The sequence below is a fragment of the Mytilus edulis genome, chromosome 5 (assembly GCF_963676685.1).
Source record: "Mytilus edulis chromosome 5, xbMytEdul2.2, whole genome shotgun sequence".
Lineage (NCBI taxonomy): Eukaryota > Metazoa > Mollusca > Bivalvia > Mytilida > Mytilidae > Mytilus > Mytilus edulis.
The window spans coordinates 10659051-10684868 of record NC_092348.1 but is presented as its reverse complement, the minus strand read 5'-3'; the positions used below and the strand labels follow the sequence as shown (position 1 = coordinate 10684868).

Below are 25818 nucleotides of genomic sequence, written 5' to 3'. Positions count from 1 at the left end.
GTTATTTTGTAAATCAGATCATTGTAGGAGATATATGTAGTAACACTCAATACAGCTTGCGTTTGCTCCTCAGAGGATACCTTATGAAGTTGTGTAACTTGCTTACAGGCTTTATACATTTGCAAAATATACAAACAGACAAATCAGAATGAGTTGTAGATCTACTGTCCTCGTTGATATATGAGAAGATCTACTGGTCGGTAGAATTGGTACATGTAGTACAAAGTTTTTGTACAGACAAAACAGAAGTTGATAGGTTGTGCTTACCTTTGAAATATTTATAGCAACTCTTATGATATTTTGTATTTTCAAATGGGATGTTTTCATTTTTTTCATATTCATCGACCAGTCTTCTGTAAACTTCATCCACTGCGGCAATACAACTGTATCTTCATTTAAGTGTTAACTACATAGTTTCTATGTAATAAATATATGACAGACTATGCATCTGTGTCAATAAATGGATAGTTTTTTTGCTTTTTAGCAAAGGAAGGGTTTCATTGTGAACTGGACTGAAAATTTGACACGACTCGGAAGATTTTCTACAATTTTCCGATACGATTCCTTATTTAGAAAGGGGTGAATTCTACAGAACTCAAAAACTTTGTTTTACTTTGATTTGATCTTTATTTTGGACGATTTTATATCTATTTAAGCTACACTGAAGTTAAAGATAGAAATATAACTGTTTAAATATGATTTATCGTACTCTAATAGCACTATTAAGTACACGGAAATCGACTAATATATTCAGTAAAAAAAGATAACGAAATAGATAAGGGATTCCGGAAATTATAGTGATTTTACCCAACATCATAAAATTACAGAAATTCGTGATTTTAAGAAATGTTGAGATTAAGTCTTGATCTTGAATGAAAAAACGATAACTGATGAGTAATTTGGTGTGATCTAAAACGGGTAGATTGCAAAAACATTTAATAAAAATTTAATTGTAGATCCGAAAAGGTCGGGATTATGAAAATTTTCGTACAAAATGTCAAATATTTAGAAGGAATGCAAAAGCATGCGGACTTACAGTTTTAAATATTGTTTTTCATTATTTTAAGAATCTAATTCACGTAATTATTCTGTCTAAAAGAAGAGATACGACTAATTTCCTTTGCTTGAAAAACATGTCGTAATTATATAATTTTCAACTAATTTCTGAAATAAACGTCAATTTTACAAAAACTGCACCGTACGATTTTGTGACGACCGGGCAAAAATCAAAGTTTAATCATTATTCTTTCATTTATTTGAAGTATGAAGATTAAAAAAAATAGGAATCCTTGTTCTGAATGCTTTGTAATGTAACTATACTTGACATACTTATGTGATTCTACATTAATGGTATATAATTAGGGTCATGAGATATACCTTTATAAATAAATATCTGGAGTTTAAATAACATGTGAATTAAAATTATTGAATTGTGAAAGCAATCGGCGGAAAATTTATTTGCGAAAACTGTTATAGTGTAAAAGGACAGCTTTATGAAAAACTGTGAAAGCACAGATTTGTATCTAAAATATATTTACTTAGAATAGAGATATAGTTTTTCCGAGTCGTTATTCCTATTTCACACAAATTCATCCTTTGGTATTTACATCATGACAAAACCATTTTTTTTTCATTACTTTTGACTCGCTGTTGATTTAATGTTTTAATTCATTTACAATTGAAGTTTATCCATGCCATTTATAGATTTACACACCACTTTTATATCGCACAATCCTGATAGAAATAAGGCGTAATCGAGCAAGACATCAAATCATAAAGTCACTCAAAATAAATGATGAGCATGGTAAACATGTTGAACATTTGTAAATGGAACAAACTTGTGTAATGCATTGTGTCTAGGTAACCCGCTGACAAGATAAAAAGGCAAATTTATCCCCAATCTTTAACACGTTACATATGTTGCCATTAACAAATTATAAATTTAATCAAACGAAAGAAAAATATAATGAAGCATCTGTATTAATTGATAAAAATCTTACTACTTTCACCAAAAGGCGTGCGTCGGTTCAGGTATCTAAACCTACAAGACATTTATTGTAGAATAAACTAAAAAAAAAGGTAGAGTAAATTACTTTTATAGTTATGAAAGGTTTGGGTATGATTTCTTTTACAAAGACGTATGTCTGCAAGAAAATATCCTTAATTATTAAGATTTTATCAAATATTTTTACTATAAACAGATAACAGTACTGTTTATAACTCCATAAATAACCAATGCGTTTCTGCATAGTAGACAACAAAAGAACATACTACATTTTAAAAGTATGTTGTTACAATAAAAACATTTTGGATTTTTGTGAGCAGCGACGTATGTTTTGTGATTTATGTGGCATTTTTCAACAATTTGATATTCAAACTTTACAAGAGCAACTTTGCTACAAATGTAAAACAATAAAAGTCGTAATTTGTTTCTTCAAAATGATCAAACGATTAAAGCATAAATGGACTTGACACCTTAAATATTTATCCCTAATACCTTTTTTAACTATGTATATGCATTCAGGTATCGCATCTCAAATTGATTCGTTCATAGTGTGTTGATTTACGTTTTTTGATTGAGTTAAGCCTTCCAATTGATATTTTATCGTGTGTTTTTCTATTTTGTGATGTTATACTGTTGTCTCAGTAGAAGGGATAAGGTTAAAACGTTTAATCCCGCAGCAAATGTTTGCACCTGTCTTAATTCGGGAATCTGATGTACAGTAGTTGTTGTTTGTTTATGTTATTTATACATGTTTCTCGTTTCTCGTTTTTTATATAGATTATACCGTTGGCCCTTTATAGCTTGTTGTTCGATGTGAGCCAAGGCTCCTTGTTGAAGGCCGTACCTTGACCTATAATGGGTTACTTTTATAAATTGTTCTCTGGATGGAGCGTTGTCTCATTGGCACTCATACCACATCTTCTTATACCTTAAATTTAATCAAAAGGTGACTCACAAAACATTAACAAACACAGCATCAAAGACGTGCTCTAACTATACTTAAGCTTTAGAGTAAGTTTCAAAACACAAATTAATAGTATACAAGACACTAACTCTAGTGCTCTAACTATACTTAGGCTTCAAAACACAAATTTATAGTATACAAGACACTAACTCTAGGGCTCTAACTTTATTGAAGTTTCAAAACACAAATTAATAGTATACAAATCACTAACTCTAGTGCTCTAACTATACTTGGGCTTCAAAACACAAATTTATAGTATACAAGACACTAACTCTAGGGCTCTAACTTTATTTAAGTTTCAAAACACAAATTAATAGTATACAAATCACTAACTCTAGTACTCTAACTATACTTAGGCTTCAAAACACAAATTTATAGTATACAAACCACTAACTCTAGTGCTCTAACTATACTTCAGTTTCAAAACACAAATTAATAGTATACAAATCACTAAAACTCTAGTGCTCTAACTATACTTAAATTTCAAAACACAAATTAAATAGTATGCAAGACACTAACTCTTGTGCTCTAACTATATTTTAGTTTCGAAACATTGTGACAAATTTATAGTAAAATTAATACATTTCCTCTTAGATTATTCCAAATTTACAAGGAATGGGTCAAACACATAAGTTCGGAATTAAGGATTAAAAAATCATAATCTTTGATACCTAAAAAAAATGGCAAAGAAAAACAATTGAGCAGGGGTGTATATTAAAGGATTGTGTCGTATTTTAATACATTATAAAACAAGGATTGTAAGTATGATTGCAATGCGACTACTATCTACGGAAGTACAAATAAAGTGGTTGCAAGCAATTATAGGCAACCGAACGGCATGTAATGTTATTAAGAATATCCCATACCAAGAAGTCGGATATAAAAGGCTCGAAATGAAAAAATGTGAAACAATTCAAACGAGAAACCTAACAACCTAATTTATAACAAAGCAATTTACGAAAAACAAATAATTATGACAGAAATGAACCAACGACAACTACTGAACTGCATTATTGTGACTAGTGATAGGCACATGGAGAATGTAGCTGGATTAACCATGAACAAGTTCATATTTGATAAAGCATGTCTTTTTTCGAACGTTGAACGGGTTTTACTCGAAAATGCAAACAAAGCTAAAAAAAACGGGTCTATTAAGGAAAGGGAACATTTAGTGCCGTGTGGAGGTAGTAGAGTGCCTCCCCGTGCTTCTGGTTAATGCTCTTATAATATACTAGATTACGGAGTGTGTGTCCGAGCGATAACTGCTCTAGTTCATTACTTTAGGAATATTTATCTAAAAGTAGTATTTCAATATTCAGCCCCATTCTACTATTTAGTCAGTCATCAGTCCTACCCTGATATACCCTATCTTTTTCGAGTAATTAATACTGATAGCGTTTGACATTTTCAGCCGAACAGATTTATCAATTTTAAATAACTCAAATTATTGTATGCTGGTTCATATTCTGGACGCCAGTCTTTGCTCCTTTATAATATAATTCACTACCAAAAAACAATTATGAAGCTTAGAAATGGAAAAATATTAAATACTAAACTTGTTCAAAGGGTATCTACACGTCTCAATCTTCAAAATCGGTTATCTAAAATTACTACCATCGCTAACATTTTTAACAATAGAAATCGTGGTAACCCTTCTATCGATAAGTGTCATGCCAAAAAATGACTTACATATCCCCGTCTTTCCACCAACAATACGGTAAGGTCCACGTTTAATGGTCGCACATTTTCTTTGAATTTTGAAACTGATATAACTTGAAAAAACAAACAGTATTATTTATTTACTCACATGAAACAAACCGGGATGTGGTATTCAGTACGTAGGAGAAACTGGGCGATATTTATCTAAACACACTCAAGATCATCTGTATCGTTTTAAAAGACCCAATAAATTCAAAAGTATCATTTACCAACACCTTAAGAAGCACAACCATAAGTAGTAGATAAGCAGCCTGGTGAATCTCATTCAAAGTTTGTACGATCACGGAAAATAATTGAATTAAATTGGATTAAAAAATTACAAACAGTCTACCCTCTCGGTCTTAATAATAACCTCGGAATTGGTAATATATCTAGAACCGATTCCGTTAACATTTTGGATATAGTTTCTAAAACTTTTCGTAAAAACCGTTCTCACGGCCGTAGAACAAATCGCAATCAAAGAAAATTTCGGACTAATCATACCAATATTTCGGACCTAATTTCTATTTAAAAAAACAACGGAAGACATTATCTGTTAACACAACTCTGTTCATTACCGGTTAATAAGTTAAATAAAATTTTGGAGGATTGCAACACAATTTCATATAGCAGTCCTAAGTATGAAATTGTTCAAATTATAATGGCATATTGTTATTTTAAACTATTTCCCAAAATTGATCGCACTGAAGATCATAAAAAACAATTTATTAAAATAAAGTATGTCAATAAAGGTTTTGATTTTGTAAATATTGCCGGTATATTTAACGACCATTCTGTTTAAGAACAAATTCCTGGATATTTTGACAATACTGAGCTACCTCTTATTTGTTATATTTACAAGAAATCTACCCGGAAATTTGTGTTTTATTATAGTCAACTGTGTAAAGATGTTAATATCAGTGAAAATACACCTACTTCATGTAATTGTAGTACCTCCGAATATATTTATGGACCCATTTCCCATATTATAACAGGAGATCTTAACATCGTTCAAGACCGAGAGTTAAAATCATTCCTCAGTAAAGGACCTAAATATAGTCCCCCGTCAATTATTAATTGGAATGAGTGTCATCCAAGACTCACTCCATACTTACTGTATTAAATGGATAAAACGGGAAAAAGCTGACAACAATTCTTTGGACTCTTTTTTTAATTCAGTAATGAAGATAGTTGATATACGTATTCAACATTTTAAAGAACATTTTACTATTAACAATAACCACAAAAAAACCTATTTTTCGTATCAAACATAAACTAAAAGATCTAGCCATGAAATTTGTTTTTGTCCCGGCCGATAAAGCTGCTAATAACATTACAATTGTTTGACGTAAATTTTACATTGAGGTTCTGAAAAAATAAATCACCAATTCACCAACATTCGAACTGACTCCATTTTCAGAAAACGACATCTGTAACAAACATAAACTTTTAGCTACCGCTTTACAAGCAGAGCAAAATACAATGAAAGTCCCAACTCTGTACTGGCTTCCGAAGCTACACAAAACAACTTACAAATATAGATTTATTTCGTCTTCAAGCCATTGTTCCACTACTAAATTGTCTATTCTTCTTACCAGCACACTTAGTACAATTAAAAATCTGATAATAAATTGTTCAAATAAGGCCTTCGAAAATAATGGAATTAATTACTTTTGGAGTGTCAAGAACTCGTTGGAAGTACTTGATAAATTGCATGCTTATATTGGTGATTTTGAATTTGTTCACAGTTTTGATTGTTCTACCCTGTATACCACATTGCCTCACATTCTCATTAGGAAGAAATTCACACACCTAATTAAATGGGCATTTAAAAAGTCAGAATGTGAATATATATGTTCAAACTCTTTTCGGACATTTTTTAGGAGCAATAAACAAAAAAACTATGTCAATTGGACATGCCCTTGAATTTTTACTAGATAACATTTTTGTTCGCTTTGGGAATTCCGTATATCGTCAGATTATCGGAATTCCAATGGGGACTAACTGTGCACCACTTTTTGCGGACCTGTTTTTGTATTGCTATGAGTTACAATTTATGACAAAAATAAGCAAAGACCCATCGAAACAACATCTGATAAACAAATTTAATAATACTTTTAGATATTTGGATGATATTTTGGCTCTCAATAATGACGACTTCAGTATGTATATTAAAGAAATTTATCCTGCTGAACTTACTTTAAATAAAGCTAATACTAACAATGACCACTGTCCTTTCCTCGACCTTGATATCTATATCACTAACGGAAAGCTGAATACTAAAATTCATGATAAAAGAGATGATATTTCCTTTCCTATCGTTAATTATCCATTTTTCGATGGTGACGTTCCCTTGTCACCATCTTATGGTGTTTATATATCCCAACTTGTACGATTCGCTCGTGTATGTAACAATGTTTTAGATTTTAATGAGAGAAATTTATGTATTACTGAAAAATTATTACACCAGGGTTTTCGATATCACAAACTAGTCAAAACATTTACTAAATTTTATCATCGGTATAAGGACATCATTCGTAAATATAGCTCAACATGCAGACTTCTTATACGTTCAGGTATTTCACATCCAATTTTTTATGGTGTCAGTATTTACCTCAAAAACTAACAAAACCTTTGAATAGACATATTAAGAAGGGATATAGTTACGATACTGTTGTCAGGTCATTAAAGATTGCATATTTTGGCGTTAATATTGATTCACTTATAGGGTCTTTGCATCGGAACTTAACACATTTATTCAAAAACCAGTTGTTGGCATGACACGGGTTATGTTTATCTCATATATGTTATGATGTTATGATACTAAACCCATAACGGGAAGGATTGTGCCTGATGTTCATATGATGAAATCATAATCTTTCAGTCAGTTTAATTGAAGTCTGGAGCTGGCATGTCAGTTAACTGCTAGTAGTCTGTTGTTATTTATGTATTATTGTCATTTTGTTTATTTTCTTTGGTTACATCTTCTGACATCAGACTCGGACTTCTCTTGGACTGAATTTTAATGTGCGTATTGTTATGCGTTTATTTTTCTACATTGGCTAAAGGTATAGGGGGAGGGTTGAGATATCACAAACATGTTTAACCCCGCCGCATTTTTGCGCCTGTCCCAAGTCAGGAGCCTCTGGCCTTTGTTAGTTTTGTATTATTTTTATTTTAGTTTCTTGTGTACAATTTGGAAATTAGTACGGCGTTCATTATCACTGAACTAGTATTTATTTGTTTAGGGGCCAGCTGAAGGATGCCTCCGGGTGCGGGAATTTCTCGCTACATTGAAGACCGGTTGGTGACCTTTTGCTGTTGTTTTTTTCTATGATCGGGTTGTTGTCTCGTTGGCACATTCTCCATTTCCATTCTCAACTTTATTGTCCCTTTGCCCAACATATTTTGTCACTTATACGGTTCAAAGTGTGTTCAAATATATTTTTTCTTACACTTTTGGTGCGTTTATTTTCGAATCATTTATGAAGAAGGTATCATTGCCATAATTATATTAAATTCTATGTAATGTTGAATCATTATAAAAATACGAATTTCACATTTTTTTTCTTTTGTGATATACTACTGACTGGCCTACCGTGGTTACGGATGTGTGTCGGTACTTCAAGGGGGTCTATTAGGTGTCCGTGCGACTGCACTTCGATGTACATTTTCATAAATAGGCGTATGATATTACTAAGTCTCCCTTTAAAAATGATGTACCATGATTCATAGAAAAGCAAAACGAATATATCAATATATCAAATGTAGAACTAGGGAGTCGTCTATTATAGAAACAAGCTCGATCTGTAACGACGAGACTCATCTATTTGGGTATTTTTATTCTAATCTGAGGTCAATTTTGTTTTGAAATTTAAAAGCATACTTAATCGAAATCGAAATGAAATACATATTGTTACAAACAGGACATAAAACGTAGAGTTGCTTCAAACAAACCTACTAGTAAAACAGTTACCAGCTTATTCCTTTATGATGTTTTCAGAATTTATCTATTTTTTTTAATAACTTGTCTTTGCAGTTGGAATATATTTTAATTATATATTTTATCTCAGTGGGAATAGATCTTCTTTATTAACATAAATAAATCCATTAATCTGTAATACCGATAGTTTACAAAGGATATTAATATAGCTTCATTAGCTAAAATAATTTTTTTCTAAATCATTTTTCAACTTTTTCAGACATGTTGAACAACTTAGTGTTTGCCTTAATGATATGTCATTGTGCTTCTAATTTACACTTTGAAGACCCGCAACACTTCGGTCCTCCCCTTTTAAGTCCTTTGGAAGGTAAGTATACTTACAAATTTCATTTTATTCTCTCATTTTTAATTTTCTTTCATCAACACTCTGAAAAGAATCAGAGGGTCCGAGACCACAGTTATTTCGTAGTGCATTATTTTAAGACAATAAATGAAAATTTTAAAAAATTCCTGCGCTTTCTTAAAATTATTATCATAGAGTGTTTTACTACTTTTGGGACAAATTATATCAAATTTATAGAAAAATTCATCGGCTCTAACTCAAAATATGGACAATTTTATGTTAAGGGGGTCTTGAAATCTTTCGACAGCTTTCGAAATACTAATTTTGCACGTATGTTAGCTGGACCACATCACTTCTTGACATTTATAATTCATGACCCAATTTTTCTCCCCCCCCCACCCCACTTGCTATTTGAAGCATAAAACATGCAAAAATAAATATGGAAGAGGTATAAACAAAACTTACAAGTAACATACTGTCCACACTAGGGACGATAACTGTGTACTTGGACCAGACGAACATTCATTAACTGACAACGTTCATTTAAAAGACATTTTCCCTTTAGGTGCATTGTACAGTGATGGAACAGGTACCCTACTTATTTTTCTATTATTTAAGTATAATTAGTTTTTTTAATCCTACTTTAAAGCTGAAAAAAATAAGAAGATATGGTATGATTGCCATTGAGACAACTATCCAACAAAGTGCAAATTAAGTCGATGTATCTTACTTACATAGGCGTTACGAGTTGTTCTCTAACTTAAATAGGATTCGTTTGACTCCGCTGGATTATATGATTGCGCAATCGGGTCAACATTCAATAATAATTTTGCATGAACTTTCGATATCCTATTTATTAATAAATATATTAAAAAAAAAACAATATGGAAAAATTGTGCAGCAATCATAGATTTTACATCTACATATTAAAATGCTTTTGATATCTCCACAAATAGTTTTAGAGATATTTCTGGGACATCAAACAAAATTAAATAAATTCCTGTGATAACTTTTTGTAGTGGTATCTTTAATTTTGTTAAAATGGCAGATAAATAAATTAACCCATAAACGTAACTGGTAAAGTATTTGCAACATTTAATATTTGGTTCCTATCGTTACATTCTCGATTTCTATAAACAGATGCTAAAGTTATGTGTTTTTACGACGACACCCTTTATGACTTGGAGAGGGAACATGATATTACACCTGATGACTGTAGCACAATTGGAAGATGCATGTTAAAAGAGTTGAACTTTGGAGCCGAATGGAAACAGGTCAAAGTGGGTTGGTATTCTGATTAGTGTACATTGTTCATTATACATTTAATTACCGTGGCTGAGGGAGATATGAAGATTTGTTCACCAAAGAAGATTCATATTTCACGAGGGCTATGCGCGAGAGAAATATGATTTTTCGAGGGTGAACAAATCTTCATATCTCTCGAAGCTAAGGGAAATGATTGTTTTATTCCACTGACAATGCTTTGTTTACTTTCTGAATATAAGATATTCATTTACATACATTTGTTTTCTTATCCGCTTGATTAAATAACTAAACACGGCATACACATTGATAAACAATACGGATCAAAAGTAAATGATTAGTCCTTTTATATTAACGCTGGAATAAATTTAAACACGGTAATGACTTTACTAACGCTATTTAAAAAAAAACACCTTCAAAACGGCATTTGCATTAACCACGCGTAACGTCATACTACGAGGTCCCGATCTAGAGAGGGGAATATGATGTTCAGAGTGGAATATGATACTCAGAGTGGAACATGAAGTTTTGTTCGACGTCACGCGTACGTGTGATAGTTTCAACCAATCAAATGTTGATTTTACTATCAAAATCAACATGCAGTGGAATACAAAATATTGTTTACCATTAGAGTTATATTCATTAATCATATACCTTTTAGAACATTATATCTGTAACGTTTTGTCGCAATAGTCGGCAAGCTTACTTACTTAAATTGTTCTGTGCCAGGGAACATTATGAACAAAAATCAGGTATTTTGTGCGTATAAAGCTTACTTTTGAGCAATATCGAATAGCGTTAGAATAAAAATAAAACAAGGTACAATATTGTCAATTATTATAAATATTCCTTAATACCGTTTTACATAATCATATAATAACATAATGTTCGTTTTAACAGCTTGCAAAGAACCGATGCACCCTGGGAAATGTTACAACGATAAAGATGAGTGGTTGGCTGGTTGTTCATTAAAACGTTGCATCAAACATCCAGATGGAACTTTTGAAGAAAAAACAATCGAACGTAAATAATTGGCTAATATAATTGAACTTTTTTCACAAGTTTGTGTTCACGGTTTGTTCAATTCCAACATATTTATATTGTAAGTGTTAAATTTACACAGTTTGAAATTATAATTTGCAAGTGATAACTCTCATTTACATTCATCTCTTAAGGATACATTTTATACGGAATCCTTGCAAATGAAAAAGATCTAAAGAAGTCTTTGATCATCATGGTATAGATACAAGCGAAAAAAACCTAAATAATATAATTGACATATAGGAGCAGATGACACCAAAATGGACACTATAAATTCATTTGTTTAAATTAACTCTACGATAATATAGTAGAGAACGAATTATGAAATAAGATCAAATGACAACAGTTTACAAAACACATCATAAAAACGACTAAACAACAAGAACATTACAAAACACTGGAGATGTCAATTAATCGTAATGTCTTGTTAAAAATATACCCGGTGCTGATAAAACAACAATAAAACAAACAAGTCGAGTTTGACATAAAACGTCACCTCAGTACCAAAATAAATGACATTAGACGATTGTAATTTTGAAAATATTAATTTCCCCTACCTTGGTAGCAATATACCAACTACACTTGCATATGGGATATACATTTTCAAACTCATTCGGTATTCAAGAGTTTTTATCTGCTGCTCAGACTGTGTAAAACGTCATCAGTGTCTGAGCACAAAGTTGATGTACTAGCGGTATGTTAAAATAAGTTTCGTCCTTTTCCTAAAAGGTTCATCGGAAGATACCAAGACCTTGTTGATAATTATTCCGTATCAACTTCACAAATAATACAAGACAACTTCACAAATAATACAAGATGGTCTCGAAGTATAGAATCTAGGTATTGAAGTTGTTTATCATCTAGGTAACGTTTTTTAGTATTCATTGTTGCCAGTTTTGTTTGTCTTTGTTGACATGTTTTCTTGTTTTCATAGAGATTGGAATTATAACACAATGTTGACTGCTGTATTCCGATTTTTGACATTTTTGCCTATTGTGTCTGTTGTTCACATATTGTTGTCAATATAAAGGTATTGTATGCGACTGTCATACAAGTGAAAGATTTAGCTGGCTATAAAACCAGTTTTTTTTACATTTATTTAATTAGAAAGTGCATGTACCAAGTCAAGAATATAATAGTTCATATCGAATCATTTTATGTGTTTGGGATTTTGGTTTTTTATTTTGCTAGGGGAATTTTCTGTTTGAAGTTTTTTGTCGGAGTTCGGTATTTTTCTTATTTAACTTTGTGGATGTAAAGTAATTGAAAATTTAGTCTGACCCGATTTATTTACAGTGGTATTGTTTGGGTTTGAAATAGCTTTCATTTAAATGTCATCGAGAGTATTGTTAGGTTGGTACGTTCTTATTAAAACTAATTGTACAGTGATTTTCCAAACTGTTCGACGCATCTCATCTCATAAATTTTGAAGATCTACTCAGATTGCTTTCATTCTCATTGTTTTCGGTCTTTTACCATAACTCAAGATACATTTATTGAACCTCTGTATCCTTTTTTACATGGATTAGTTCGCTAATTATTCTTGCTCATTTTTATTACGCTGATGATCGCCTGTTATTCACCAAAAGTATCCACATCTCAGTAACCAGTGCTTTGGCACTGACATGATATCTATTAAAAATTTTGTTTTTCTTGAAATTCTTCGTTGATACATTTCGAAATTATTTAGAAATTAAAGGTCCAACTAGTTTAGTCAAAGTTAACATTATGGGCATGTTTGTTTTTTTAATTATATATGGCACATTTTGTGTCTCGACGACACTCGTGTATTCAATCTTGGGTTTTAACTGTTTATTTTAGGTTACAAATGAAGGATGATCCAGACTACCATTTAATCATGCCTTTCCGTCCAACATAACTTTATATCATTACGAATATATCACAAGGATGCAGCTAACTGAAACCATTCAAGATACATTTACATTACTATTTGCTCTTTGGTCGGGTTAATGTCTCTTTGACATATTCCCCGTTTCCTTTCCTAATTGTTCCTTGTTTTAAGTGTCAAAAGTTTATAAAATGCTGTATAATCAAACAAGTAAATACGTTTTTAATGTGATAAAGTAATATATGCATGAGGTATAATTATCTTTAACAGATTTTTTCTTTTACAGAAATTCCAAAAGGTGATCCTGTTGTTAAAGTAATAAATGATGGGTGTCAATTTTCCAGCTGCCAGTCAATTGTACCAGGTACTAAGACATGCATTACTTACAAAACTATGATTTTTTTGAAAAACTAAGGATTTTCCCAGGCAAAACTCTTTGGAATTGTGGGTCCTCATTGTTCTTCAACTTTGTACTTGTTTGGCTTTATAAATATTTTGATCTGAGCGTCACTGATGAGTCTTATGTAGACGAAACGCGCGTCTGGCGTATAAAATTGTAATACTGGTACCTTTGATAACTAATTATCCCTTTTTTGACGCTTCTGTTCATTCACGGCTATGGGTTAGATTTAAATGTTTAAAGGTAAAGAAACCAAGCATTAATTTCCTCTGCTCTTACAATTCAACTATTTTCATTTTGTATCGATTTCACGAATAGACATCCTTTTATTTCAAATATAGTCGCACGTTATTTTTTTTCGGATAACAATCCTCCCTTTTTTGTGTTGTTTTATCCTCATAATTGTTTGTATTTATTGTTTATACATTGAAATCCACCCAACACGCCCTTGTGATTCCTCTATCTAGCAAATTAACACGATTAATTATGAATCGTTATCATCAAACCTTTGCTATTGCTTTTCTACGTCGTTAATATTAAGTCAAACTTATAGAAATACTATTTTGTTTTAGGTTGTTATTACAAACGAGAAAAGAAATGCTACCCTGTAGGAACGAACAAACGGGTTGGGTGTAGCAGAATTGAATGCAGGCTTGATGCAACAGGAAAGAAAGCCTCGTTCGTAGGAACTACGACACGTAAGTTTGTATTTAAAATCATTTTCTCCTCATATTTTTTTCGAATGCGTTCAATTTTTCTTTTATTATTTATAAAACAGCCGAGTTTGATTGCATGTATTACGTATAATGTAAAGTGTCAATGAAATCCGACGTTTGAATTTCTTATATTTTTGCTCTGATTTATACATCCATACGTTTTGGTAAAAATAAACGGAACAAGAACGTATTCCTTGTCATGCTACTCATTTACTCCAATCGTACTTCAAAATCTCAGAAAACAGAAAAAGGGGGATAACAGTGGTCAAATATAAAGCAATTTTGAAAGGCAGTTTATCAGAAAGTGTATCCAAAATGTGTGATGAACCAAGGGATGGATGGGCAAGGTGATTGCAATTTGGTATTGCTTCTGGAGTATATATGGGTTCAATTTAAAAACATAATGGGTAGACATTCATAAAACAATATCACGAATACATGCATACAATAGAAACGCATAGCACACCGTAAAGAGAAGAGAAAGTACACCAAAATAATGTCTTCATTATCTTTATTCTCATAAAGTTAATGCATTTCATCGGTACAGAGATGCCTGTTGCTTAATAATATATTTACGATTCTGTAGAATGTCGGTCTTTTGGAAAGTGTGTTGATGTCGGAGCAATATGGTTCAATAAAAAAAGATGTATCGATCAGAAATGTACGAAAACTGTTGACGAGTTTGGAACGGAATTACACCGTGTAGAAAGAACACGAGGTAACTTAACTAGTTTTATAAAATATAGAAATAACTAAATATACTCAATGTTTCTCATATATGTCATGTCGTCTTCCTTCAAGAAGGTCCATTATACATATCTGCCGTCAGAACACAAGCTTATATCGTTTTATTTTAGATTTGCTTTTGTTTTCCGTGGTTTGTAAATCATCAATCTAAAAAAATATAACATATCTATATCAGACCGCAAAACATTCATATAATGTAACAATTACTAAAGGTTTCTCTACTTCAGGAATAGATTACCTTAGCTAAGATCTCTTTACAAATTTGTCCTAACATAAAGTTTCTACTTGATTGGTAGAGAATAAAACAACGAGAGTTCTTATAGCGTTTAAATTCAAAATTGGAAATATCATCTAATTTAAACTTGACATGCTCAACCCGATGAGGACAGGAACAACTTACCTTTTCGAAACATCTGACTTTGAACCCCAAACTTTGTCTGGATTGATGATGCTAAATCTATCAGAAGTTAACTGCCCTGAAGACGGTTGTTTGTCTTTTGTGGTTACCCGTTTGGCATGCTGTTATTTGTTTTTATCTGATGATGTGTGTTATTGCTCTAGATAAGCTTTTTCATTTTTTTTAAATGAATTTTGAATTTTGACAAAATTGAAGAATCATGTATTTACTGTTTACATTATTATCACCGACCTTTCGAGACCCTCATGTTTAGTCAAGGTCGTTGAACACCACATATTGGTACATTATTATTGATGCAACTGAAAGAACAGAAATGAATTTGGATTAACAGAAAGTTGTTTTTTTCATATTTCACATGCATTTAAGATGTACAATTGGCATTTGGTTTGATGACCTACAAACATTTAACTATGATTCACTTTGACGAAATCGTGTTTAACGATAATATTTCAAAAAATTATTTTACTCAAGATTAGCAATTGATAATGTGGCACAACATCAGTTCTCGCTCATGATTACTATAACATTTTAGCCACTAATTATCGTATATTTATTTCAAGGTTGTAGATTGTACGGAAAATGTAACGCAGCAGGGCATACAATCCAGGTTAACCCTTGTTCAGAAGTCGTCTGTGCCAGAAATGGTCGTTGGATTTATAGTAAAAGAGGTAAGTAGTTTAAGAGGCGAGACAGACACAGGTTAAAAAAAATGAAAAAGTATTTTTAATACATTATTTATTTTACTGACAAAAAGAGGGAAAGGAAATATCTTTTCATATTTAAAATAAATTTAAACAATAATTATCAAACGCTGCTTTAAGATATTTTTGTCGTAGATCTGCGAGGTTGTTTTTGTTTTTTGTTTTTTTGCAACAGCTTAAACCAAAATGGTATTTTGCCCCAGTCATTCACTTTTTTTTTGTATTACAAGGAGACTAAAATAGCACTGTTTAGTAGTGATAAATGCAATAGGTTTAAACACGTATACTTTTGCTGTGATGTATGTAGGATGTTAATTGGAAGAAGGTTAAAATCACAAAAAAATACTGAACTCCGAGGAAAATTCAAAACGGAATATCCCTAATCAAATGGCAAAATCAAAAGCTGAAACACATCAAACAAACACAACTGTCATATTCCTGACTTGGTACAGGCATGTTCTTATGTAAAAAATGATGGATTGAAACTTGTTTTATAGCTAGCTAAACCTCTCACTTGCATGACAGTCGCATTAAACTCCATTATATTGACAACGATGTGTGAACAAAAAAATCCAGAAATAATAGGTAAAAATGTAAAAAACATACTTCAGTCAACATTGTGTTATAATCTAAAACACTAAAAAAAAATTAAAAAATATGTAACAAAGAATTAAAAATTGCGTATAGCCCAATCAAATTAGCAAAAATTAAAGACAAAAATACACAAATTTACAAAAGTACAATAACACAATGACGGGATTTATAAGTATAGAGCCAAGTCATAAATGTAACAAAGAAAAATAATAAGACAAAAAGACAAAGCACATAGCAAAAATGAAAAACAAGCAACAAACAAGTTGTACAATAGCAGATAGATTATTGAACTTCTTGATGGTCCACTCAAACGCCGAAAATATTGTCTTATCATATCATCTCTGAAAAAAGTACAAACAACATGCAGTAATCAAATTTTGCAATGATTTCAAGATGTACAAAATATATAGAACATGTAAGCCCTGTATGATCCTGTATGACTGTTTCCTCTGCTGTCAAACGGAGAAAATATATCGAAGGACAGCAGTATGTATTAATAGCTGGTAACCAAATTTGGTTTGTCAATCATTTAGGTGTTTATCTACTTAATTTTACTCAAAATATTCAAATGTCAATTTGCACACGGAAGATAGAAACCGAAATCAAATTAATATAGTTTTAACACTTGATGATAATTAAGTCACACCTCTCTTTTGTAAGGGAAATTACCTTGACCATCTGCTGACACCCTAGTATTGATCATCAAGGAGAGTTGAGTTATTTGTTCATATCTTTTAAACATAAATTATTTGATGTTACGTGCATATATATAAAAGGAAAAGACAAAAGTAACCACAGCTTAGATAGTCGTCTTCAAAAAATGTAAATTAGTTATAGGTTGCACTTTGTAAATACAGCTGTTTCCCAAAACACGCCTCTTTTGGGGAGTAATTGAATATTCGTAGAAAATTCATTTTGTTTACATACTGGTTCCCAGTTATGCTCTCTGTGTTCCATATCGCAGAGACAGAACTTGGGAATGTTACCAGTAAATAAACACGTGCATATTGTTTACATTGAAATCTGTGGTAACCTTTCATTCGAGGTAGGGGTAGTTAAGAAAATTAGTGTAAGTTTAAACTCTGAGAAGTTCAGGGCATATAAACGTTGAAAATATGCCGCACAGCCCTATATTTTGACCTTTGAAAAAAATTGTGGTGCATATGAACTTTCAATTCTAGGATAAGATTTTTTTCAAAACTTCATAGTAAAAGTGGTACAGTAAAAGGAGTTCCTATGGGAAATTGCATTGTCAATATTTACAGAAATGCAACCTATAATGTATAAATAAATATAAAGACAACAGCATTAAAAGTTTAAGATTCATTATTTCAAAAGTTTCAAAATAGTTACACAATTTTGCAAGCAAATTACAGCCCTACGTTAACATGCATTGCTTAACAAATTTACGTATGTAGACAAAAGGCGCGTATGGCGTTTCATATTAAATGAAAAGAGATAAATAAAAGATCAACAATTTTTTTTTCAAATAACACAAAAGAATCCTTAATAAGGAATGTATTTTAATTCAAATTAAAATTTACCTGTCTCTTTATGTTAGTAACAAATTCAAATAGGTATCGAAGGTACCAAGATTATAATTTGAAACGCCAGACGCGCGTTTCTTCTACACAAGACCATTGAGGACCAAAACATTCAAAACGTTGTGCCAAATACGGCTTAGGTAAATTATTGCTGGGAAAAGAAAATCCTAGTTAGTTTTTAAAAACTCACAGTTTTGTACACAGAAAATTTATAGAAATGATCATACATTTGATTTTCATGTCAACACAATTATTCTGATGTTTGTATAAATGAGGTATCCAAAGACACAATGAAAGTTATCTTAAGTAGGAAAGTTGAACTTTCACCGTTGATAATTGATAAAATTTAATGAATCACGTTCTTCATTTAACGTTTAACATTTTGTTTGAATACTTAAATAACGAGTATAAGTCGTTAATGGACGGTTTTGCATTAACATGAAATTCTTAAATTTAAAAATTGAATGAATATTTCTACATGATTCCTCGATTCATCCAATAGCTTTATTATTTTCTGAAAGTATATGTTTGGACTATTTTACAAACAAAATGGTATAAAATCGAAGATTATACCCAGAAACGTTTGATACAGGAGATTTATAAGTCTTTGCAGATATTAATAAGATTATCAATGATAAGTATTGCATTTAAAAAATCGAATTTTTCTCAAATATCTAACAATTAATGCTTCCAGTCCGTTTAAAAAATAAAATTTAAAAATTGATGCTTTAAAACAATGACTTACCAAAGATACAAAATAGAAATAGAATATCAAAATATGCTTATTGCTTATGTTCTTTAACGTTTTTTAAGCTAACTGGATTCTTATGTGTCTTTGAACTGATTATTTAAAAGTAATTGTTACTGTTGGACATTCAACAACCTTGTCGAATATGTCCAACAAACGCATAAATCAGACTTTGACGGTAATGAAGCGTATTCAGCATACTCTCACTTAAAAAGTGTCGATAGAAAGTTCTCTTTCTTCTGTCGTGGGCTTAAATATGAATGGAAAGTTTTGACGTAAAATAAACAATCGATATAATCACCTTTTGTATAGAAAACCTCTAAGTTAGTCGATATGCTTGAGTTTTCAAGGTGACGTCACGAGCCAAATTTGTTTATTTAAAGCGAGCAGCATGATATATAAATATAGCACAAAAAAATATAAAAGGAGACCTACACATACGATAACGTAATTTAAGTCGTCGCTGTAAATTAATTCGCATTCTTTGGCACCAAACATTTTGAAAATTATTAGAAACATTTCTATTCATGACGACTTTCAGTTGACCTCTAGTTTTTCTCAATTATTTGCTGTCATTTGACGTTTACGCCACATCTCTTTATATTCATTCTCCTTACTGAAATTCTAGGTTGTTATATTGATGGTCAGTGCAAAGAGCATCTTGTAGAATGGACAAATTCTGTATGTGACACCGAAAAGTGCTTTGTGACAATAAGTAACAGAAATGGACCAAAAGTGCAGATAAGACACGTAAAGTCAGGTAAGGCAAATATTCGATCTTCCTATAATGCTTAATACACATATTATTCATCCAGAAATGAAAACTATGTCTTTAATTTTAGAGCTTCATAGGTCAAGAACTATTATGTTAATTTCATTTAGGAACCATGTCTTTGAAAATTCTCATAAATTCAAAATGTCCAAAACAAACTCGAGTAGTTGTACGATTTCTATGACAAAGATTGAAGACCAGTCGTAGTAATACTGCCATTAATTTTAGTGCCATTTTTCGTAATATTAATACTTAATCAAGTTATCTATAATTTTATAATGTACGATATAGTAAGCAATTCAAAAACATAATATAATATTGAAAACAGGAAAATGTTTTATTAAACGGACATCTTTCTAAACAGAGAATCCACGCCCAAACGGTCATGAACAGACGAAAACCACGCCCCAACGGTCATTAACAGACGGAAAACACACCCCTCAACCGGTCATTATCGTGTAAAAGTCCATTAACGACTGGCTTTCAGGTCCGTTTTGTTCTGTTAATGACCAATGGTATTTATTACTGAAGAATAATGAATGTCAGGTGGTCCCTTTTTATCCAATAAGAGAAGCTTATTCTTAACCGATATGAAATAAAAACTATTAATATCTTTTAGTTAATATCACTGTCCTGTTGACAGTCCATATATCACGATAATGACCAGTTTTTCAAGAACTATTATGTAAATAGTATTATAGTCGATACCAGTGTTGGTGGACTGCGGTTTTTTGTCATCGAGAGTATTGCAAGTTCAATAATCAAATCCCTGGTCTGAAATAGAAAAACATTGACGAAAATTTGTCACTGCATTTTGGAACATTGGTTTCCAATGCTATTTCAATTTGGTTGCATGTTGTTTAAATTTAAGGGCCACTGATGAATCGTTTGTTTTCCTGCATAGTTTATTATAAATCTGTTATCTTTGTTCTAATTCGTTTATTCTATTATAAAAGGTAGTGAATAAATCAAAAACAAACTTTCAAAGATGTGTCAATATCATCTTTGGAATTTGAATTGAAATAATGTTTTAATTACAAAATTTCAGGTAAGTCACTCTTCCAGGAAATTGATGGCTTTTGACGCTCTTTTTGTTCACACATAGTTGTAAATATAATGACATTGTATGCAACTGTCATACAATAGTAATCAAAGGTACCAGGCTTATAATTGGATACGCCAGAAGCGCGTTTCGTCTTCATAATAAAAAATAGTTATAAACAAAACAAGTTCAATGTTGTAAGAGCATTTGAGTACCTAAATTCCAAAAGTTGCAAGAAAATCATTAATATTTGGAATCATTCATACAAGTGAGAGGTTAGCCTCAATGCTCTTGAACTTCGAACTTTATTTGGACTTTTTTGTATTCGAGCGTCACTGATGAGACGAAACGCGCATCTGGTGTAAATACAAAACTTAATTTTGGTATGTATGATGAGTTTATAAGCTAACTTTAAAACCAGATTTCATCCACCATCTTTTACATGCAAAACAAAACCCGTACAAAATAAGGAATCTGACAGTTGTTATCCATTTGTTTGATAGGTGAGCTATTGATTTTACCATTTTTCCGGTTTGAATTTTCCTGTGTTCGGTATTTTTGTGGTTTTACTTTTTAGAATTGTTGCTTGTTAAGAAATGATATTCTTTGAATTAAGGATGTAAAGATTCCAAAGGAACCTGTCGTGACGTGAAAGAGACATGGGATGAACCATCAATGGATATCGATGGCACATGTCCTAGTTCATTTAAGGCTGTGGCAAAATGCAGATGGTATCAAATGGTAGTTACTTATGAAAGTAAATGTAAGTATCTTTTATTAATTTTGAATGATAGTATTTTCAAAAATGGCATTATTATAAGAAGAAGTATTTAAATAAAACCATAAGTTACGTTACACGATCTCAAACTCAATCATGAAAGGTCCGAGCCGTCATTTCAAAATTGAACAAAGGAATGAAAGATTTGTATGAGTTCAAAAGCTTTCAACAAATTTTCGAAGTTGCAATGCCCTTGTCAGGTAAATCATCGACGATTATATGGTATAATAAAATTGTAATATTGATAGCTGTTCATCGGTAAACTATTGTCACTTTGATATCTGAAAACAATTTTTCAGATCGAATTTAAATGCTGTGAGTTCGATCCTTAGAAAGTAATATAAATTGTATACAGTGAAAGAGTTTTTTTAACCTAGCTTCAGGAAAGTTAAAACTTCAGAAACAGTTAAGCAAAAGTAAGACAGCATCCATAAACAATATTTAAAAATGTTTGATTAATAGAAAAGATGTATTATTTTAGTGCTAACCTTGAGTTAAAGTTTAGTCAACATTAGTTCAAACTTACACATAGCAAAAGGTTATATGGATAATGCATGCAAAACATAATAATAATTTAACACTATCTACGAACCCATCATCTCAATTTCGTGTTCATTTGGAAGATAGATAGTTGGTGGCACAAATCTATTTTCCCTGCTCAATCTTGAAGTGATATTAAGGTACTGATTCATTTATTAAAAATAATACATAAAAAGTCACGAATTCAATTTGTTTCAATTTACAGTGCTTTTCTACAATATATTTATAATATATAAACATAAAACACTTTTTTGCAGGTTCAAATGATGAGAGGAGTAACAGAAAATAATAACGACGAGGCAAAATATAACAATCAATAAATTCATATGCAATATATACAAGTATTTCTATTATTCATGACCCATTACGAATTTGGAATGATGTATGGTTGAAAATGTGTGGAAGATGAATTATTACAACCTATTATTTAGTTTTGTTTAATACAGTTAAGTGGAAAGCAAAGACAAATATCGTATACTGTTTCGTTTTATATATATTTGGGATATTAACAGAGGTATGGTGGTGGATTAGTAATTATCACATTCGTGGAATTTTACAGATATATGTATAAAGTTTTTAAATTGTTTGGTCATAATAGAATCTTGTTTTGCTTTTTCAAATGTTTATTATTAAATAGTTAAAATATTTCAAAATTAGTATGCCCGGACAACTTTTCACCAGATACCAAATTACTTTGTTTCTTTACGGTTTAATACACCTTTCATTTCATCGTCTTTATGCGAGCAGGCCTATGCAATTGCATTTTTAAAGAGACTTTCCTACTATGATTTACATTTATATTGTACAAAAATTCCGAATGGAAGACTCTTTGTATATTTGAATGCATACATTAACCCTGTTGGCACCGGCAATAAAATGACTGGTGTTAACAAAAACTTAACAGAAAATAGTATCAATGACATTGAATATCATATGACACGGATTTTTATATTAAATCCTTGTAATGTTGACCAATTCGTAAAGAGATGCGGAGGATATCAAAGGAATTGTCAAACTCATAAATTGATCATAAGAAGCTGACAACTTCCTATCAAAAATGCAAAAACGACCAAGAGACAAAGGATAGTATCCAAAACACAACACAGAAAACAAAATACTGACTTGTCATTATCGCCATATAAATATAACGTTAATTATGTGGTACAAATTTCTAACATATGAAGAACCATTAGTCAGGACTGACAATATTACTAGGCGAGCGCCAAAACAAGGATTCGGAGGTTTTTAATGCACCTACCTAACACACGGCTACATGATATATCATTTGAAAGGTATTTTATCGTACATTAAGAATTGCCTGGTCATCAAACTGGGAAATGGTCACATTTTTCTAAAAACGACAAAAAGGGGGGGGGGGGGGGGGGAATATAAGTCATGATTTGACGATATTGTTCGAAAAATGCAGTTGAAAAAAAAAATCATCTGCAATATAAGATGAAATATATCATTTAATAAACTATAGTCTATGTAATTTTTGTTTCTGAAATAAAAATATGAAAAAAAGTGTTAAAAACGAAAAAATCTCGTATTTTTGTGAAAATCATAATTTTTACAGGTATTGACGCAAAACGCCCGGTAATATTTAATTTTGAATCGAAAACACACAAGTTCTATTGGTTTTATATAAATAACATATATAACTAGTTTTTTAAGTTCTAATGTCTCGCCTAGCATGTTTTTTATACCGACAAAATATTGATAAAACTATATTAAAACTGCTTTTAGGCGCATATTTACCATGTTTACAGCACAGTTAAAAATCTATGTTATTTTGGTCTCCTTTAATTCGACAGATATAAATACATTATGATTTAATTGTCTTAAGCTTACCAACCACTTTAAGGTCGAAGATCTAGATCACTAGCAAGGTGTTTTTTTTTTTTCTGTATTTTTTTTTTTTTTCTTTTCTTTTTTAAACTACCACTTTAATCGCATACGGAATTTAAGTACACAACCATTTATTTCAGCTGGTAGAGTTATTACAAAAACACAAAATTAATAGTAATATACATATTTAAATTGACTAGTGAGGCAAATTAAACTTTATGTTGCCCCTTTGGTCAAATGCTCTTTCGCTATAAGTCAATGAGATCGTTTTCATCTTCATCAGCGTCATTCATTTGATCTTCGAGGACGATGTCCTCTTTACAATATATATTATGGTAGGTATCACTACCCTGACATGGACAAAGCTCAGTGCAAGACATCTGCTGCTATCGGCAAATACATGACTTGCTATATATATATATATATATTTCCCCTTGCAAGAACATATTAAATCTTGCAGAAAATCGGACGTCATCATGTCTAAAAAGTAGACTGGATCCGGGCCATGTGAACTTTTTTTCCATCCGTATTCATAAGGAGACAAAGGATTTGGGTGACCAAGATGTCAGGACATCCAAATTTTCGTTTGAAGACATGACCGCAAAATATGTTCTTTGAATGCAGGTTCGCTTGGTGGCAATCGCAACAAACTTGTGTCTTTGCATGTTGCATGTTGCAAGTTTAACACGTAACTTGTTTAAGTCAACATGTAATGAAGCGAATTTGTCTTTTGGGTCATACAAGCTTGAAATAAGGTCTCTGGATGCTGACAATGATGTGGAAAAATCGTGTCAAAGTTTTTGGAGATTTGTAAACTTAATCGGAAATTTTCTTATCAACTTGAATACATACAGTCTTTTTGACGAAACCAAATATATCGGAAGTGGTATCACAACCAGTTAAAGCATGAACTGCAGGGAGAATGTTAGCTAGTAAAGATGAAAGAGATTTACTAAACTCATGGATTGGTATGTCCCTTCTACAGTCCCTAAGAGAATTAGTTGACCCCCTTAAAATACACATTTGTTCAGTCGACACAATTAAGAACCTTGAAATAATGAACACAGAGCACAAGCACATATGTATCGGAACACTTGAATATGATTCGTCTTCTTATATGTACTCAACTGTTGAAAGATTTTATCAGAGTGTATAACATGAAGCAAGATTCTTGTGTCTGCTGATTCGTGCAAACAGAAAAGGTCTGGGAGATCGATTACATGCTCGTTAGAGAGTTGTCGCACTATTTCTGGATTGGAAAATGCACCGGCAAGAACTTAACAATCCTCCTGGAACATATCAGACAAATTGCTGGTCAGATAATCACCAAGGAAAGTAAGCAGAGCTTGATAGAAATTTTGTCCAGTCTGGAACAGTTCGGCCTTCAGCGATATGATAAACCTTTTGCGTAGTTGTTGTTGCCGATCGTCTATGTCGATCTGCTTATTTTATGGAATGTTCAGTGTCATAAAGCGATCGAAGACATCAACAACCTTGTCTTTGAATCGGAAGCATGATTGTACCTGCATAATGTAAGATTTAGCCAAGTCTCCAAATGTTGACATCCTTTTAACATCAAATGACTGAACTAAGCTCATGCCAGCTCTTATTAGTACGGTAGCACTGTGGTCGAATGGAGGAATGTTAAAGACTGATCCTACTAAAATTTCCAATTCATGGGCAAGATCAGACTTATTTGTCTTTCTCATAGTTCCATCTTCATGAAATAATACAGTGGGAAAGGGACAAATTTTATAGGAAAAAACAGTTTCTACAGATACGTCATCTTTACATTTAGTAGTATATAGTACACGTCTTAACACAAGCTCGGGATTCAAACAACCTTTTACAACTTGCCCAGATT

At 31.7% G+C, this 25818-nt stretch overlaps 1 protein-coding gene across 1 annotated transcript; it reads left to right on the top strand.

Moving 5' to 3' along the window:
• Positions 1-1922: 1922 nt before the first annotated feature.
• LOC139522940 (uncharacterized) lies at positions 1923-22442 on the top strand. Its single transcript, XM_071316611.1, has 11 exons — positions 1923-2079; positions 8870-8977; positions 10094-10237; positions 11117-11239; positions 13393-13470; positions 14079-14204; positions 14809-14940; positions 15948-16055; positions 19603-19734; positions 21405-21551; positions 22364-22442. The coding sequence occupies exons 2-11, from the start codon at positions 8872-8874 to the stop codon at positions 22393-22395; spliced, it is 1128 nt and encodes a 375-aa protein (XP_071172712.1). The 5' UTR covers positions 1923-2079; positions 8870-8871; the 3' UTR covers positions 22396-22442.
• Positions 22443-25818: the final 3376 nt, after the last annotated feature.